Source organism: Daucus carota, chromosome 1 (genome assembly GCF_001625215.2).
Source record: "Daucus carota subsp. sativus chromosome 1, DH1 v3.0, whole genome shotgun sequence".
Lineage (NCBI taxonomy): Eukaryota > Viridiplantae > Streptophyta > Magnoliopsida > Apiales > Apiaceae > Daucus > Daucus carota.
This window is the reverse complement of record NC_030381.2, coordinates 50,577,533-50,596,517: the sequence shown is the minus strand read 5'-3', so window position 1 is coordinate 50,596,517 and position 18,985 is coordinate 50,577,533. Positions and strand designations below refer to the sequence as shown.

The following is an 18,985-nucleotide window of genomic DNA, read 5'->3' as shown; positions in this document are numbered from 1 at the left end:
TAAATGCTGCTAAAGTAATATATAACCACACTAATTTGTGACCCTTTAATAGTAAAAATTTTGACTCATTTTTTTCCATCTTGTTTCATTAGTGGAAAATGTCACAAATGCAACTATTATCTAAAATGCTGTCAAAGAAATAGGGAGACCAGATAAGATTTGATCAAATGATCAGTATGCAATGTTGAAAGAACTCTCAGAAGAGATAGTGGCAGAGATTAATCATAAATCTGTGATCTTAGACATATGTTGTCCCTTTTTCATATCATCTTACACTCTTTGGTACATGAAGAAGATAGTCTCTTGTGGACAGAACTCTTAAAAGAGATACTGGCGGAGAAAGAAAAGCAATTTGTAGCATCAGACAGCAAGTATGGCATCAAGGTCTGGAACCGCAGCTCATCATGGGCAGTGAATAGATGACCAAATATTCAAACTAATCTTTGCATTTTAGCTTATGTTCTTCACAAAATTTTTAAAGAAAAACACAATTTATATGAGCACAGACGCGGAGAATGTAGCAGCTTCTCGATTACCATTCTTTATTTCTGTTTAGTAATTAGTTTCCTGACTGACCATGTCATGTTCAGTGCCTCAAATTCTTAGAACAGGTTCGAGCATGTCCTCCTGAAGATTCATATCGATTTTGAAATGTAGTCGGGAAATTACAATATCTTAGGCATGAGAGCATATGATAAGTATATGAATTATTATTCCATTAAGTTACTGGTAGTGGTGGAAGACCATCACCTTCTTCACTTTGTTGGACCAATCATCTCTTGCAGTTTTTGTTTAAGTATCTAGTACCCCAACTGCTAGTTTTATCGTGGTTCTATTTCCCTTTTTCATGTCAGGATGATCATATTGGCTTGGATCATTATAAACATGAGGTGTGTACTGGGGAAGGTTTTGAACCATTTCGATTGCTTTATTTGGGTTGGAATTGTTGTATTTCCATTACAATAAGCACCTTAATGAAACATGTATGAAAAGTTATTACATGAGGCTTTAGTTGGTTCATGGAATAGCTCTTCCTTGACAAATATCTATCTTTCCACCATATGGTACCATAAACAAGCCCGCGTGACGATCCTTCTCCTTGCTGCAGCTAACCCAGTCACTTTCTATGCTTTTCTTGCCCAAGTCTATCTTTTGCCTATTATGCAGGAACCCAGTCCCTGTTCAGCAACAAGACCGGTTACCAGAGCTTGTTTTGATACACGTTCATTCCCAACAGCTACTTCCTTCTCCAAGCTCAAAATAAAGATAAAAATAAAAATAAAAATAAATCATGAGCTTGCAACTGTGATCTCAAAGTACTACAAGTCGCAACACAAATTAGAAGACCTACAGAATGAATCAACATAGACAATAATATACCAGGCAAACATATCATACATCGTTAATATAAAACACAACCATAGTTTTAAAATAAAACAAGATTAAACCAGAAACTATCACACGACCACAGCAAAATACTTATTAAACTGATCTTTTATTAAGACTTAAAGCCACCACAACACATTGTTCTTTCCCCCACAGGGGAAAACACTAAAACAAACTTTGATTTAAAACAAACAAGTTCAACAGAAACACAAACTTCTTTTCAGAAACCACAGCCACGGGCGCTTCCAACAGGCTTAGAGATCACCACCACGAAGACGCAACACCAAGTGAAGGGTAGACTCCTTCTGGATATTGTAATCTGCAAGGGTCCTTCCATCCTCAAGCTGCTTACCAGCAAAGATCAACCTCTGCTGATCTGGAGGAATACCTTCCTTATCCTGAATCTTGGCCTTCACATTATCAATGGTGTCGGAGCTCTCCACTTCCAAGGTGATAGTCTTTCCAGTCAGAGTCTTAACAAAGATCTGCATACCACCACGCAGACGAAGCACAAGGTGAAGTGTAGACTCCTTCTGAATGTTGTAATCAGCAAGAGTCCTGCCGTCTTCCAATTGCTTTCCAGCAAAGATCAAACGCTGCTGATCTGGTGGGATTCCTTCCTTGTCCTGAATCTTAGCCTTGACATTGTCAATGGTGTCAGAGCTCTCAACCTCAAGAGTAATAGTCTTTCCGGTCAAGGTCTTGACAAAGATCTGCATACCACCACGGAGACGGAGCACAAGATGAAGGGTTGATTCCTTCTGGATATTGTAATCAGCTAGGGTCCTGCCATCTTCCAACTGCTTGCCAGCAAAAATCAACCTCTGCTGGTCTGGAGGGATCCCTTCCTTGTCCTGAATCTTAGCCTTGACATTGTCAATGGTGTCAGAGCTCTCAACCTCAAGAGTAATAGTCTTTCCGGTCAAGGTCTTGACAAAGATCTGCATACCACCACGGAGCCTGAGGACCAAGTGGAGAGTGGACTCCTTCTGGATGTTATAGTCAGCAAGGGTCCTTCCATCCTCCAGCTGCTTACCAGCAAAGATCAACCTCTGCTGGTCTGGGGGAATACCTTCCTTGTCCTGGATCTTGGCCTTGACATTGTCGATCGTATCAGAGCTCTCGACCTCAAGGGTGATTGTCTTTCCTGTCAAGGTCTTGACGAAGATCTGCATACCACCACGGAGCCTGAGGACCAAGTGGAGAGTTGACTCCTTCTGGATGTTGTAGTCGGCAAGGGTCCTGCCATCCTCAAGCTGCTTACCAGCAAAGATCAACCTCTGCTGGTCTGGGGGAATACCCTCCTTGTCCTGGATCTTGGCCTTGACATTGTCGATCGTGTCAGAGCTCTCGACTTCAAGGGTGATGGTCTTCCCTGTCAAAGTCTTGACGAAGATCTGCATACCACCACGAAGACGGAGGACCAAATGGAGAGTTGACTCCTTCTGGATATTGTAGTCGGCAAGGGTCCTGCCGTCTTCAAGTTGCTTGCCAGCGAAGATCAACCTCTGCTGGTCTGGGGGAATGCCTTCCTTATCCTGGATTTTGGCCTTGACGTTGTCGATTGTGTCGGAGCTTTCGACCTCAAGGGTGATGGTCTTTCCGGTGAGGGTTTTCACAAAGATTTGCATCTGTACATCAACACAATCACAACAATTTAGACTACATTCAAATCAAACAACTAATTATGTCTGACAACACATATCTACGTCTATTTAAACAATGAAACAATCAAAGCAGCCCTAATTTTATTAAGAAAAATATACATATACACAGAGATTTGCATCGGTGTAATAATCTCGATTAAATCAACAAACCAGCACTAATACAATCACAACAAGACTAAATTAATAACTAATTAGGTCAACTATCACGCATCTGAATAAACCCAAATCAATAAACCTAAAATCAACCACTATTTAGGTAAAGCACAAGGCTCTCCGTCTTTGTAGAGATGTAAACACGATTAAATCAACAAATTGACATAACCTTGATGATAAAAAACAGATGAACATCTAATTAGGTCAAAAACAACGAAATCTATGCATATATATACACGTATAAACATAATCAAAACAACAAATTTTCGCCAATTTAATCGTAATTAACAGCATGAACATATAATTAGCGACTAACAGAATGAAAAAGAAGAGAGATTGAAAACATACCTTGAAATTGATGAAAATATAGAGACAGAAAAGTGTATGTATATGATGAGAAGAGAAAGATAATTGTGAGGAGAAGAGGAGATGAGGGGCTGTATATATAAGTGCAAAGAGGGGTGAATGCGTCTTCGAGACGGCTACGGAGAAGGAGAGGTGGTTTGTTTCGATGGTTGTGATGTTGACACGTGGACGGCTGATATTAATCGAAGTTGCTACACGGCAGGTTTTGGAATAGTGGTTGGAGTGACGTACATGTTGATGGTTTTATAAGACCGCTCCTCGATCACTTCTATCTTTTATTTTATTTTATTTTATTTTATTTATTTATTTACTTGTTAATATATATATTCAAAATATTTTTTTAATCGTCGAAATCGATTGGGTGAAATAGATGTTTTATAAATATTAATCTATAAAAGATTAATCAAATTACTTAAAATTATGAGAAATAAAAAAGGGCCTTGCTAAAGATTTTATTAGATAAAGAGCACTACTTGGTGAATTATTGGTCTTTTGTTTAGGGCAACTCCAACCCAACACCAAAACACCATTTTGGTGTCAAATTTGGTGTCAAATTCACTCCAACCCAACATCAAATTGGTGTAAAGTTGACACCAAATGAATTGGTTGACACCAAATTTGGTGTCAAGTATTGATTTGGTGCAACTTTTACACCAAATTTGGAGTTTTCCAAAATACCTACTATACCCTCACATATGTTAATGAAAACAAAATTATACCATCTATGTCCCATTAAAGTTGTTTTATGTTATATTATTTATTCTTTAATCATAATTGTTTTAAATTTTCTTTCTTTACTATTTAATTTACTCAAGTTTTTTATTTATTTCCAAATATCAATAAATTTATATTCTTATATAGAAGATATGTTTTTTAAATAGATTTGATTAAAAATAAAATACACAATGATTAAAATTACCTCACATATGTATACCCTCACATATGTATTATCATGCACAACTTGATAGTTGAGGATGTACGAGACTTGAATTTGCATGTACATGATTAAGTGGAAACATCTTCTGCTGCTGTCGAAATGGAAAGAAATAGAGATGACGAATTTCAAGATTTTCTTAGTAGATATCGACAAACTAAAGATAGGGAAGCTCATTTTGAACTTCGCAACGCCTTGATCGAGCACATATGGGAAGAGCATGGGAATTCATATAATTAAGTTGTCCTCTTGAATTTATTAATGAATTTATAATTATTTTAGGTCCTTGTTTATTGAACATGTTAAAATTTAAGTACAAATTCAATAATGATATAAATAACTTAAAAAGCGAGAATATTCCATTTAATGTGCAAAAGATTCTTTTTGGTGTAGGATATGGTGTTGATGGGTTGGAGTGAAATTTTGATTTGGTGTAGTTTTCACACCAAATTGGCGTATTTTTCACACCAAAATGGTGTTATGGGTTGGAGATGGTCTTATAGTGGGTCAATTGGCTTTGTTCATTTCGATGGGTTTCTTGGTTTGGGGTGTGTGGGACCAGATTGATACCATTTGATCTGTTTGATTTGGTTGAATATTCCCACTTGTTAACATGTCTATTAAAATATTATTTGTTCAACGGACGGGAGGAAAAACAAAGAATGGGAATCCAAAGAAATACTCCCTCCGTGCCTCCCATTTCTTTACACTTTCCTTTTTGGGTGTCTCATCCAATTTTTTACATTTCAAAACTTACCAAAAATAGTTAATGGGTCCCACCACTTCTCCACTTTTCTTTCCTTTTCACACTACTTTTACTCCACTATCTTCTTTTTATACATTAAAAATCAATGGGTCCCACCACTTCACCCAATTTTCTTCTTCTTTTCCACTACTTACACTAAAAATCAATGAGTCCCACCACTTCACCCAATTTTCTTCTTCTTTTCCACTACTTTATATATATTTCTTAACCTCCGTGTCCAACCCATTTGATAAGAAATGGGAGGGACGGAGGGAGTAAAGAATAGTCTTATTTTCGTTCTCATTTTTGGATTTTTGTATGTAGATTTCTTGGTATCAGCCGGGTAGTATACATGAAAATCACCTTCTGATCATCTATCACTTGCACTAATCATATACTCCCTCCGTCCCATTTTATGTGATCCTTATTCTTTTTGGGACGTCCCAAAAAGAATGAACCTACAATACTTACTATTTTTGAACACTACTTTTCATTATTACACCCACTACTTTCTTCCACTATCTCTTTTCTATAATAATATAAACACTATTACACCCACTATCTTCCTCCACTATCTCAAATCTATTATTAAATATTGGTAGGTCCCACCACTTTACCCACTTTTCAACTAAACTTACTACATTTTTCTTAATCTCCGTGAAAGTCAAACCAGCTCACTCTTTTTGGGACGGAGGGAGTATTTGAGACTGATGGGACAATATGCCGAATATTTCCAGGTTTGATCCGAGAGCATGTTTGGCAGAATCTTATTTTTAATTTTTTTATAAGAAGTGAGCTTTTATTTTTTTTTGACATGCGTAAAAAGTTAGAAGTATTTGTAAAAAGTTGAGAATACTAATTTTTGTTTCAGAAATTCTGCTTCTTTCTAAAACAGTTTAATCACTTATAAATCTTAGTTCACTTTTCATTAGTTCACTTTTTTATTTTAAACAAAGAACAATTATTTTAAATTTATCCAAACAGCTTCCAAACAACATAACACATGACTTTGATTTGGTTACTAAATAAATTGGTTTTAAAATTATTTATTTTATCTTAATAAATAAAGTACCCAGTCTTTATTAAATAAAATCAAATATAATCGCATCAGAGATAAACCCAGGTGTGGTATCACCCCACTCCTATACGTCTGGCATTGAATGGATGATCTTTAATATTATATTAGCTACACTATTCGCAGTTTTTTTTTTTGACAGAACTATTCGCAGATTTTTGAACAAACTAAACTAGCACATCATCAAAGTGCTTAAACAATGCAATGTAACACCTAATAATTGTATGAAACTATGATCTTCATTGAGAACCTGTACAAGCCTCCGCAAGCATCTTCGCATCTGTTTCAAAGATGCATTTCTTGAATCCTAGTTTTTGTCCATAATAGTGCTTTCGTAAGTTTACTGCCTCTGTCTCTCTCGGATGGAGTTTTGTTGCAATTTTCTGCCTCTGCCTCTCTCGGATGGAGTTTTGTTGTAATTTTTTGCCCTTTAGCTCGAATAAATTTGCCTTGTTCGTCGCGAATAACATTACCTATACTGATGCAGTTTGCTTCAAAATATATTGTTATGTTGATATTTATTTTTCCCCGACCTTGAGGTAGTGGATTCCAGGATCTAGGACTTGAGTTCATTATTGGTTGCTCTATTCGTCTCTCTTGTTGGCTCGCTTCTGTTCTGTCAACATATTCATTGTCCAAAAAATGACACATTTATTCTATCTTATACCTACTTGTTTTTACAAATCCAGAGACGCCATCATGTCATGATTATGTGAACTAACTGACCTTTTATACAGTTTTCAAACATTCTACAAAAAATTTCTACCACTGTATCTTCTTGATCCATTCAGGTAATGTCATGAAATCATGCAACTGTCCACAGAAAAACTGATATCGGGCACTTAAAAGAATATATGAACTACATCTTCATCACATATCAAACACAAAGAGTATCTTATACAGTATCTTATAGCCATCAGGACTCTTTTACATGTTAAAGTTATGTCCGTTAATAAATATGAACTACATACCCGCCATAAGAAGTTGGTAATTTTAACGCAATATTAAAAATCTTATAATAAATCAAAAATACATAAAATTTAAAGCTATTTTAATTTAATACGAATACGTTTGTATTTATGTTTTTAAAGAAAATCCTCGCGAAACCGCAGGATAACCCAAAGACAGCAATAATAATAATAATAGACATGAGTATCACGTCACTTTGAAGCGAAAATTTCTATTTATCTGGATTTTGAATCTGAAACTAATTCTCAAACTCATATCAATCCCCGAATAAAAATTATTATACTTCCTGTTACTCTTTCATCAAACCGACTCCATCTCCAAATTATATATTATAAGATAACAACGCTAGTACAATTTTATTTTGACACAACAGATGTATTAATTTTTTGATTCTAGTTCATAAGGATTCTTTGATTCTGGGCCGTAAGTGGGATTTGAACTAAGAAACATATGAGTCACACAATTTATATGAATAAGAAAAGAAATAACGAGCAATTACAATAATCAGAGCAGAATCGAAATAACAACAATATATTCATATTCCATAGAGATGATTAATTTTGCATGAGATAATTATATAAAGTTCAAATATAAAATCAACACGGAGTCTTGAGCAACTAAAAATAAAAATAAATAAAAATATTTGTTTCAATTTGAATTTTTCTCATTCCCAAATTTAAAACTGACTCTTTAAGTTGGAACATGTCTCAAATTTTGACCAAATATATATTTTGCTTTTCGATCTCTGCCCCAACTGAAATATCTAAACTTAATAATATACACATATATAGTTTATATTTGGGAAAATAGATTTTTTTGCCACCCAACTTATTATTTGTTTAGAAACCTACCACTGAACTATAATTTTTTTCTTTTTTGCCACTAATATTAGGTTCGGATTTTTTTTTTGTCACTGACGTTAGGTTCGGATTTGATTATTAACACTATGTTATTCTTTTAAGAGTTTATTGCATTTGGCACCCCTTTAATTTCAGCATGTTGCACATTGCACTTAATAGTTTTGGAATAAACACTATGCAGCCTCTTACTTTTAACCCGTAGACACTTTGCACCCTTTCCGTTATCTTCTGCCGTTGCCGTTAACTTTTGAAGGGGCATTTTGGGAAATGCCCTAAATGTGTCCTAGGTAGTTTATCTTAGAGGATGAGAGTACAGATTTTTTTACTCGGAAAGGAAATCTCAAAATTAACTTATGGAACTATATTTATAAAAAGTGGGAACCTTAAAATACGTGACAAGTAGTGGTAAAGAACTATAAAGTCAAGTGATACCATATATTTGTGGAGTCTTAAAATAATTCATAAAACTAAATTTTTTAGGTTCTTAAAATACCTGTTAAACTCTCATACTTCAAGGTAAACTAGCTAAGGGACAAATAGATGACTGTATATAATGTTATAGACACATATCATATCACCTTAATATTGCAGACTACCACTATATTTTTATAATGCTAAAAAAATGACATATTGTTAATAATCAAATTAAAACATAACGTTAGTGACAAGAAAAAATCCAACGTTTTTTTAGGAAAAAAAACCAACATTAAATTTTATTCAGAAAAAATAAAATAAAATAATTTTTGAAATTTTTTGGAGTCTCGAAATGGGTGTCCAACTCTCGTCCTCCGAGGTAAACTACCTGGGACACAACATAAAGATATAGACACATATCAGATCGCCATTATATTGCAGACTAACACTATATTTTAATAATACTAAAAAAATAACATAGTGTTAATAATCAAATCCGAACCTAACGTTAGTGACAAAAAAAAGTCCGAACCTAACATTAGTGACAAAAAAGAAAAAAATTATAGTTCAGTGGTAGGTTTCTAAACAAATAATAAGTTGGGTGGCAAAAAAATCTATTTTCCCTTTATATTTTATATTTTTTTGAAACAAATATTAAATTTCATATAATATAATGATATGAATATTAGGCTTCGAGTTCTTCAGTCGGGCATAAATCCCTTGGTTACTTTGAACTTTTTTTAACAAAATCAAGAACCGTCCAGTCCATTGGAAAACACCATATTGGGCCTGGGCCTCAAAGTCCGCTCTCAACACAGCCTTTGAAACGCTGAAACCAAAATCAAGGAGCAAGAAACTAAAGCGGAGAAGACGACCATGGCGACAACACCAGCAGCTGCGATCCGGTGTTGTGCGGTCGCATCGATCTTCGTGTTCCTTATTTTGATCCAACCGTCAGTGTCCATCTACTGTGATGAAGATGACTGCTACGATCTCCTCGGGTACATACGCACACATTTGATTCAGTTTTGCAGTTCATTTTTAGCTACTTACTAGTATATTTGTATTGTTGTAGGGTTACACAGAGTGCTAATTCTTCGGAGATTAAGAAAGCTTACTACAAGCTCTCTTTGAAACAGTAATCTCTCTCTCTCTCTCTCTGTATTTGTGTTTGTGATTGGAGATGTGATTGAGTTTAAAGTTGTAATTGAGTTTGTGATTGCTGTGGATAGTCATCCAGATAAGAATCCGGATCCGGAGTCGAAAAAGCTGTTTGTTAAAATTGCAAATGCTTACGAGGTAATTTTTTTACTTTTTTCTTCTTGTCTTTAAGCTTTTTTGGGTGGTGAATGCGTAACGTGGATTCCAAAATAGTTATTGATGTTCGGGTAGTGGTGGGAAATGTTAATTTCAACTTTAAGTATAGGTGATATTGGAGATCCGACTTTTGCATTGCATGATGTAGATAATCTTAGGATCGAGGTGATGTTGGGGATTATTCTTCAATGACTTATTTGTGCAAGTAATTTCATTTGCAAATAGCATACTTACATAATTTTGGTTTTGGTATTGAACAAAAAACTAGTATATTGTTCGAAAACTGAATGTATTAATGGAAACATTGTGAGCTATGTAACAACATTTGCCTTACAACCTTTAACTTGATAACTTGCATTTCAACCGATGATTTAGCCAATAACTTAGGCTCTTTAGGTATTGTTGTTGCAGACGAGCTCTTTACTGAATGTGAAAACTGTTTATTAATTCTAAAAGTATCTTTTTCGAACAACAATTTTTGATTTAAAAGTTGCTTTTAGCAAAAGCAGGTTCCCCTCCTTTTGAAAAAAAGCTACTCTTCAGCTTTTGCGGAAAGCTGACGTATATTTCACTATCAAACCTCATAAAAAAATCTATTATTTTATATTATAACTCAAAATATGCAAGTATAAAAAAGATTGTCAAACAACTATCTGATTTCTATAACACCACCTTTTTTATAGGCACTTTTTTCTAACACACTGCAGTTTTCAATAGTACTCCCAAACGGACCCTTATAATTACTTGTTAGTTTCCAAACACACATAATTAATAAAGTTATCATAAATAACAAAAGTTGAATTACATTTGCTAGTACTTCATCTCAACAAGCACATATTAAGCTTTAAACTTTAAAAGAATATTTAAAATTCAAACGTTTGTAGCTAATCTATGGTTCAGATGTTTCAAACTTTGAAGTGCTATTTCTAGTCATACAACAACTTTTTTTTATTTTTGGTAGTACTATACAAATGAAGTTGAAGTCCATATCACTAATAATTTTTAAAGTTCGGAAATAAAGTTTGAATGGAGGTGCACCTGGTCTGAAATTTACTATCTATTTGCAGATTCTAAAGGATGAAGCTACAAGGGGACAATATGATTATGCAATTGCACATCCAGAGGAGGTGAGATAGTGCGTTAGAAATGGATATAAGTATATTTAGCTAACAACTTAATTGTTTGTAACTGCTTACAGTTTTTTACCATCCTATGTGCCTGAATCTGCTTTTGCATTTTGGCATACCTTGGTTGTTTATTTGGCTAATTAAGTTACCCTTAGAGCTGTTTTCAAGAGTTGGCAAAATTTTCTATGAATAGGTAAGTTCTTAAGATTAAAAATATATTAAATTCTCTGACGATCAAGAGTTTTTAACTCTTACTTTGCAAATCATTTTAGGTGTTGTTTCTTGCGAGTTCTTTCTTGGCTTCTTGCTGCTCAAATTTCATAATTATAGATAGTTACATATATCTTATATATGTAGTGTTTCACCTTAAAAGTGCAACATTCTGACACACACATAGGTTATAACCTGTGGTGATTTATAATATTTTTTATTTTATTCTATATATTCTAATATCCAATTTTATTGTGAAGATAAAATTATGTTAGAATAATATGTATTTTTGCATTAAAACAGATTTTTTAATAATTAATAAATGTGTTTGGGTTATTAAACTTAATTGTTTCACCTTTATAATTGTATGGTATAGATGAGAGAAGTTCAATAAAGACCCTATTTAAGTTGGAGTTGGAGACCCAGTCTACGTCATTGGATAAAATCTAATCTAGTGATTTAGATTTTTTTTTTTTTTTACACAAATATTAAATGTGTTTTAGTTCTAACCATAGTTACATAGGACTGGGTTCGATTCGAAATGGGGAACGAAATCGGGTACGTGGAACATTAGTTTTAGTGAATCTGGTACGATGGAACGTATAGGTACGATGGAACGTACGGGTACGATTGGTCCTTTTAAAAAGAATTCTATAATCATATATATATATTCCATTATAATATACAATTTTAGTTGATAATTTATACATTTATAATTTTTTATAAAGAAAAAGATATTGAATAACAAATAAAAGTACACATTTATTGATAAAATAAATTACTTATCATATGACATAGACATGGATCTATTGTTCAAAACAAGAATGAAGTGTGTTCTTGCGGGTCGTCACTTCCGGCGATCTGGGTCGCGACCCTGAACGTTTCCGTTCGTGTTTCCGACCGTATCGGGTACGAACGATCTAGATCGCGGTACGTGGCAGCGTACCCGTTTCCTTGTATCTATGGTTCTAACAAAAAAAATGCATTAAAATATGTTACACCCAGAGAGAAACATACAAGCTAGTAAAGACGAAAAATTAAAAGTTTTGGTTCGTTGGTGGGGCGATCGGTATTTGGGCTTGTTTATGGGCTCTCTTTGTTTAATAACATATTTTAATGCATTTTTTTTGTTAGAACTAAAACACATTTGAACATTCCTCATTTAAACATAACTATCGGGCCTATTTATTTATGAATTTTTTAAAAAAACTTAATTGACACGCCCCAGAAAAATGTATTAATCCAACGCGTCATTAATTATCTAAAACCTATTTTAATTAAAAAGCCATATTATTCTAGAGTAAATATATATTCGAAACAAAATCAAATATTAAAGCACATATATAATAAAGGAACAAATAGTAAGTCACCCATGCTTCGCATGGGCCATAAGGTAGTATATATTACTTACGAACATTTCTCGTTTCTTGTTTGCCATTCCATGTACATATATACTATACATGTACACAGACAACTATACGAAAGTATACTAATTACGTACATTATCTATATAAAGATTTAATTTTCTTCTTCATTTAATGTATATAACTCGAATTTAATTTTTGCCTCTAAATTACAATTAAATTTATTAAAAAAAAAATTTAATGAAACCACAAAAAATGTAACATTAAAATCCATTAAAACAACACCAACCAATAATATAATATTTTATTTTGAATTTTCCCATAAAAATTTTTATATAAAAAAATTCAAACTACCACAATGTGTAGTGGGCAATAATCCTAGAATTGATATATAGACAAGCAACACACACAAACATATCAGTTTCAATTCAACGGAGAATAAAGAAAGAAGAGAAATTGAGATTAGTCATTAGCATGTAAATGTTGACTAAAATTTTAGAAAATACCCATTTTTACATTTTATTCATTGGGGATCAGATTTGGCACAAGTGGACACCTAGTTGCTCAAGTCTGCTGACTTTTCATCAACTTCCAAGTTTACCTCTCCAGTAAAGCCTTTGAACATGACTAGTCGAGCGCTGTGACAAAGATGCTGTTTAAATTTGAAGGATTCATATAAATAATTAATGATCAGCAATCTGTATCTTTAAATTAGCTAAACTCTAATGCTCTGTATGTTAATTTACAGACTAAATATTGTTGTTTCTATCTCCCTGTACAGGCCTTTTACAATATGGCTCGTTACTATCAGGCTTACTACGGTCATAAAACGGTAGTTACTTTTCCACTTTTTAATTAAAATGTGTTTTATCTGCAAATTGATAGTCTATGTTTACATATCTATATACCTTCTTTCCAGGATCCTCGAGCTGTCCTAGTGGGGCTTCTTGTGGTTCTGTCAGCATTTCAGTATCTAAATCAGTGGACAAGGTATAATCAGGTACATCTCATATATAAATATTAGTAGTACTTTAAACAAAAATTCCTATGTGGCTTGTTGGGAATTGGACATATGACGTGTTTGAATATTATAAAGAAGTTTGATTCTATTGAATTCCAAGTCCTTCAGATTCAAGCATAAATTTGGAAACATGAAATGACATACATCTGAATTGGATTATTGAAATATAGCATTTGAAATGAATTTCTTTTTCCCAAGCACTATCTTTTAGTTTTTGCTCAGAATAATTTACTGAGTAGGCCTGGTGTTTGTGCCATCGTCACAAGGGACATGTCTAATTGCTGTAATTTTGTGATAATCGTTAAGGGCAATTGATATTCTTGAATCTCGGGCAAGTCTATTTTATGATATTCTATTGTGGAGGAAAAATATGTGCTTTCTATGGAACTTATTAACAATGTTCTTCTGATTAGAAGTAGTATAGTGAGAAGAAAGCAAATGATATGAATCTTACAACAGTCTAGGATGTCATATGCTTTTTAGATAATAATGTTCCAACAAATTCTTCTTATTAGGCAAGTCAGAGTCATTCACAAACATATCAATCAATATTTATTCTCGATTCAATCCAACTAGGCAATTTAGATGTTACACTAAAGCAAATAATATGAATTAAACAATTACCATAAACTATCTATAATCAAGTATCTTCACTAGCGTGAATCAATGTAATTATGAATTTCCACCCCAATTGATTAGATATATTACTAATGAGGAAAGACGCTCCCAGTTTGAAACCTCTCTCGAGTATTACCGGGTTCTCCAAAGTACAATGAAGCTTGTGTTCATGGCATCATGCAATTTAGAAACATTAAGCGTCCTAACTTTCTAAGAATCCGTTCATACGTACTATAATTAAGAAGTTCATGTTCTTATTGGATAAATCACAACTATATTAATCGATAAATAGATATCGGTTTCAAATATGCACATAATCACGTCTGACATGTTATCACCAACCAAGAACAACCTATGTTACTCAGATTCGGGTACGGAGTGTCAGATACGACACATATCCGAGTGTCGGATTCAAAAATTCTGAAAATTAAGGACACGGGGACACCGTCCAAATTTTAGACACGGGTACGGGGACATGCCTTAATTTAAATTAGATTATTTAATTTATACAAATTTATATAATAGAATTAAAGAAATATAATTTTATAAATTTTTTAAACAATTATTATTGAAAAGGAAACTAGGCAGGCATTTTTTTAAATGTACCGTACGCGGACAGTTAGAGTATATTTTGATAGACTACTTAGAGTATACAATTAGAAACAGGACATTTAAAACAGTACACACGTGTGTTGTGGAAGCCAGCTGTCCTCATCTTTATCTCTTCAGTTCAAAATGAATGTGGACAAAATACAGTCCACATACATTCATTATACATACACAGTTACTATACATACTTCGTGCCACTTTTTTCATCGTCGTCTTCTTAAATCAATACATCATCGTCTGTTTCAACATCTTCTTCACTTCACCTTTGTTCTTGCTTCTTATATATGATATCTTTTTATGTAATCTCTCTTCTGCAAGATGACGATTTTTCTCCGATGACCTTCAAATTTTCCGGTGACGGAGGAGAAAAAGTGTCGGGGTTTTAAGTGCCGAATCCGCCCCGTATACCGCGTCGGGTCGACACGGGTACGGCGACCAGAAATGACGGGTCGGAGTAACACAGAGAACAACTCAACAAGTAATAATAGTAAATAACATAATCAAAGATCGTTGAAAATTATGCATAAACCATTACTAGGGTTCTACTTAATCCTCGAATAAAATCTACACCAACATAAAAAACAAATAAAAGAAAAGAAACAAGGATTATACAATGAAATCTTCATTCCCGAAGTCTTGAAAAAGGGGAAAGTGTCAATAGATATATATATGTATTTTTATTGCTTCAAATAAATTACAAATGAATGTCTCTATATATATGTATGTCTCTATAATAAGTGTCAATAATATATATATATATATATATATATATATATATATATATATATATATATATATATAGGGGAGGGTTCTGGTACAAACTTACAAACTTACAAACTTTTTTTGTTCAACACATATATAACTTGAGTTCAACATTTTTTTAACATATTTTGTTGAACATCGATTAAAATAGTGGTGGAGAAGTACATAAACCAATTTTTAAATGTAAGAACTAAGGTAAACATGTTATTTAACTAATATTTATGTTTCTAGACCCTACCCAAACCCCAGAGGTATAGTTTAAACATCTTTTTAGATATATTCAACACAATGATAATTAGTGTTCAACACCCGATGTTGAACCCCAGTTATAAATGTGTTGAAAACGCGATTTATTTATGCGTTATTTTTAAAAATTGTGATGTTTTTTGAAGAATTTTCAACATGGATACTTTATATAACTAAGGATTAACACGATGGGAGAATAAAAAAAAGTTTGTAAGTTTGTAACTTAAAAAAGTTTTTATTTGATCCTATCCCTATATATATATGTATATGTATGTCTCTATAATATATATGCATTTTTATTGCTTCAAATAAATTACAAATGAGTTCCTCGAACGAAATAGGTTTTTTCCGGGAAAATTCTTCTTTTTCTTATTTTTGGTTTGGGCCACCTTAGAATGAAAGATAATCTCATCCTCTTCACGTGGGTTGTGGGTTGGTGGATTGTTGAATTACCCAATTTTGACTACTAGACTTCGAGATATGGCCTTTCTCTTTCTTTATCTTATATTCTTATCTATAATATTATATTTAGAATTTCTATTAGCAATTTCATACAAACAGTATATTACGTGCTTGTAACCCAGCAAATTTGTATTTTCTTCCAATCAAGCTCTTTATTCCTAATTTCTTTCAAGTTTAGGAACTCCTGCTTTCTACGATAAGACATTAAAATCTTATTAATACAAATACAAAATTAAGTGCAAAATATTATAGTTGTGAGGAATAAAATCATATAAAAATATATAAATACTCCATCATCTCTGTTGTAGTTGATTTTTGAATTCATGGTTTGATTTTAAATTTTTTAATTAAAAAAAGATTGATTTACCTATCTTTTTATTTGCTTTTTTTTTTCTTTAAAACATTCTTAGCACTAGCAGCTCATAGTTTCATGGTTTCTTCTTTCTTGTCAGCTGGTTTTTATTATTTTCTATGTATTCCTGTGCAGGCCCTTGACATGGTAAAAAAATCACCAGCTTATAAAAATAGGTTGCGGGCATTGGAACTGGAACGTAGTGGAGGTGTGACCAACAAGAAGAAAAGTAATAAGCAGACAAACAAGTATGATCTGTCGAAACGAATTTGAATATTTTTAGAAGTTGCAACTCAGATTATAAGCTGCTTCTAATTTTTGCCATGATTAAAGAATTTTTTTCAATCAAATTCTTGGGTGTACCGTTCAAGATTAGCCACTTAAGAACTTCTTGTCTGCCTTTATCACAGGAAAGTGGATGATGATCTTAGCAAGGAGCTTGATTTGCAGATAAAGGGAGCTGAAAAGCCATCCATTTGGGATCTTCTTGGTATTCGGTTTATTCTCCTGCCTTACACAATTGCAAAGGTAAAGAACACCGACATCTATCCATGAATTATGATTGTCTTTAAATTGCTCCAACTTTTTATCGATCACCGTATTTTTTTATTCACACAGATAATATACGAGTTTATCTACATTTTGCAATACAAGAATTACTAAATAGTATGTTATACATCCAGCTATTGTTGTGGCATGGTGGTTGGTTTTGGAGATATCAGATTAAAAAAGCTCCTTATTCATGGGAAGATGCCTCTTACTTGACACAAAGATCCCTGGGGGTGCCTCATGAGTCATGGCGGTATATGGGTAAGCGTTACTTATTTCCCTCTTGTTGATGGGGTTGTAATAATTGTTTTATTTTATGGCCTTTGTTGCATTTATCATTTATAACTTGAGTTCTAGCTATATTTGCTTTTATACAGTATATCATGGTTGTCATGTCGGTCGACTAGTCGCGACTAGTCGACGACTAGTCGACTAAGCGGTGAATGGATGTCGACTCAACATGTCGACTAGGTGAATGTCGATATTTCGGTCGCTTGGTCGACTAAGCGGTCGACTAGTCGAGTTTGGGCCACCGACTAGTCGACTATTTTTTCTGCAATTTGCATTCTGCATAATTAATTTTGCATAAATTCTGTTATTTGTTTACTGTACTGCCACATGGCCCACATCACATCACATCAGCATCACATAATTGATATTTATCGATTGTTAGCTTGATACATATATTACTTGATCGTGTGTACTTTGCTTTGTTAACTATTTTCGCTTTTTCATCTTCTCTTTAAGTGTCCGATTTTTAATTCCTTAGAATCTGAAATAAAATTTTATGGAAGGTACATAATACAAATATATGTATGTGTTTATATGTATATAAAATATTTTTAAATAATAATAAATATATATATATTTTTTAGCGACTAGTCCACGACTAATCGACCGACTACTCGACTAGCGGGAGGTCTATCGACTCGCCTCGACTCATCGACGTGACAACCATGCTGTATATTCAATTGTAAGCAGCTCTATTTGCTGTGAACAAGTACCTGATCAAATTTGACTAGTTATTATTACAGTATTACTGACTGCCCATGCCCCTTTGTGATGGCTGTATCGTGAACTATAGTTATAATTTGAATTTTGCGTGCTTTACTGATTTGATCAGTAACTTTTCATCTTTTAGATGAACTGCGGAAAGATGATCTGATTGAGAGGCGCTTGTGGGAGAAGTCTAACATGGACAGTTATGTGGCAGAGATGCGTAAAGAATCAAAACGCAGAAGATAACTTCAAGGAGCTGTATTTTACTGAGATGGAAAAGAAGAAATCACGGAGGACAGCAGAACAGTGGCGGTGATTTAGAATTATAAATTCTTATATATGTAGATGCCATCTGAATATCTAATAGTTACACCATTGAGATTTGAGTCTCAGCATACAAAGCAGGATTTACTTTTAGCCAGCCCTTCTATAACTGACTGGGTATATAACAATGTAATATACCATATATGCAACTCTGAGGAATAGGCATGATAAGAAGCTTTACGGGATTAATTGAATGCAATTTTGTTAAATTATTTGCAGAAGTTTGTTTTTGCCTGTCTAGGAAGCCATGCTATTCATTTGGTTCCTTCTGTGCATTATGATGAATACCAATTGGGATCATCAAAACACCAAACCATCCAATGTAAAGACGGTTGTCGGTGCTGGTTATCTATCGCCTGAACTTTGTTGAGTCATCGTTTTTGTATGAATGGATGCTTGTAATTTTATTTTTTCGCCAAGGAAAAGAAATTTCATTAAGCAATCAAATCTCTGTTC

The 18,985-nt window shown here is 33.5% G+C and overlaps 2 protein-coding genes across 2 annotated transcripts; one reads left to right on the top strand and one right to left on the bottom strand.

The window, feature by feature from the left end:
* Positions 1–1,476: 1,476 nt before the first annotated feature.
* LOC108203124 (polyubiquitin) lies at positions 1,477–3,713 on the bottom strand. The gene is made up of 2 exons (XM_017371878.2): positions 3,555–3,713; positions 1,477–3,017 (listed from the first exon to the last, which is right to left on the bottom strand). The coding sequence occupies exon 2, from the start codon at positions 3,015–3,017 to the stop codon at positions 1,641–1,643; it is 1,377 nt and encodes a 458-aa protein (XP_017227367.1). The 5' UTR covers positions 3,555–3,713; the 3' UTR covers positions 1,477–1,640.
* Positions 3,714–9,351: 5,638 nt separating this feature from the next.
* Positions 9,352–18,750, top strand: LOC108203131 (chaperone protein dnaJ 50). The gene is made up of 10 exons (XM_017371889.2): positions 9,352–9,570; positions 9,645–9,707; positions 9,802–9,868; positions 10,954–11,013; positions 13,369–13,419; positions 13,507–13,587; positions 16,793–16,905; positions 17,068–17,185; positions 17,341–17,467; positions 18,348–18,750. The coding sequence occupies exons 1-10, from the start codon at positions 9,446–9,448 to the stop codon at positions 18,449–18,451; spliced, it is 909 nt and encodes a 302-aa protein (XP_017227378.1). The 5' UTR covers positions 9,352–9,445; the 3' UTR covers positions 18,452–18,750.
* Positions 18,751–18,985: the final 235 nt, after the last annotated feature.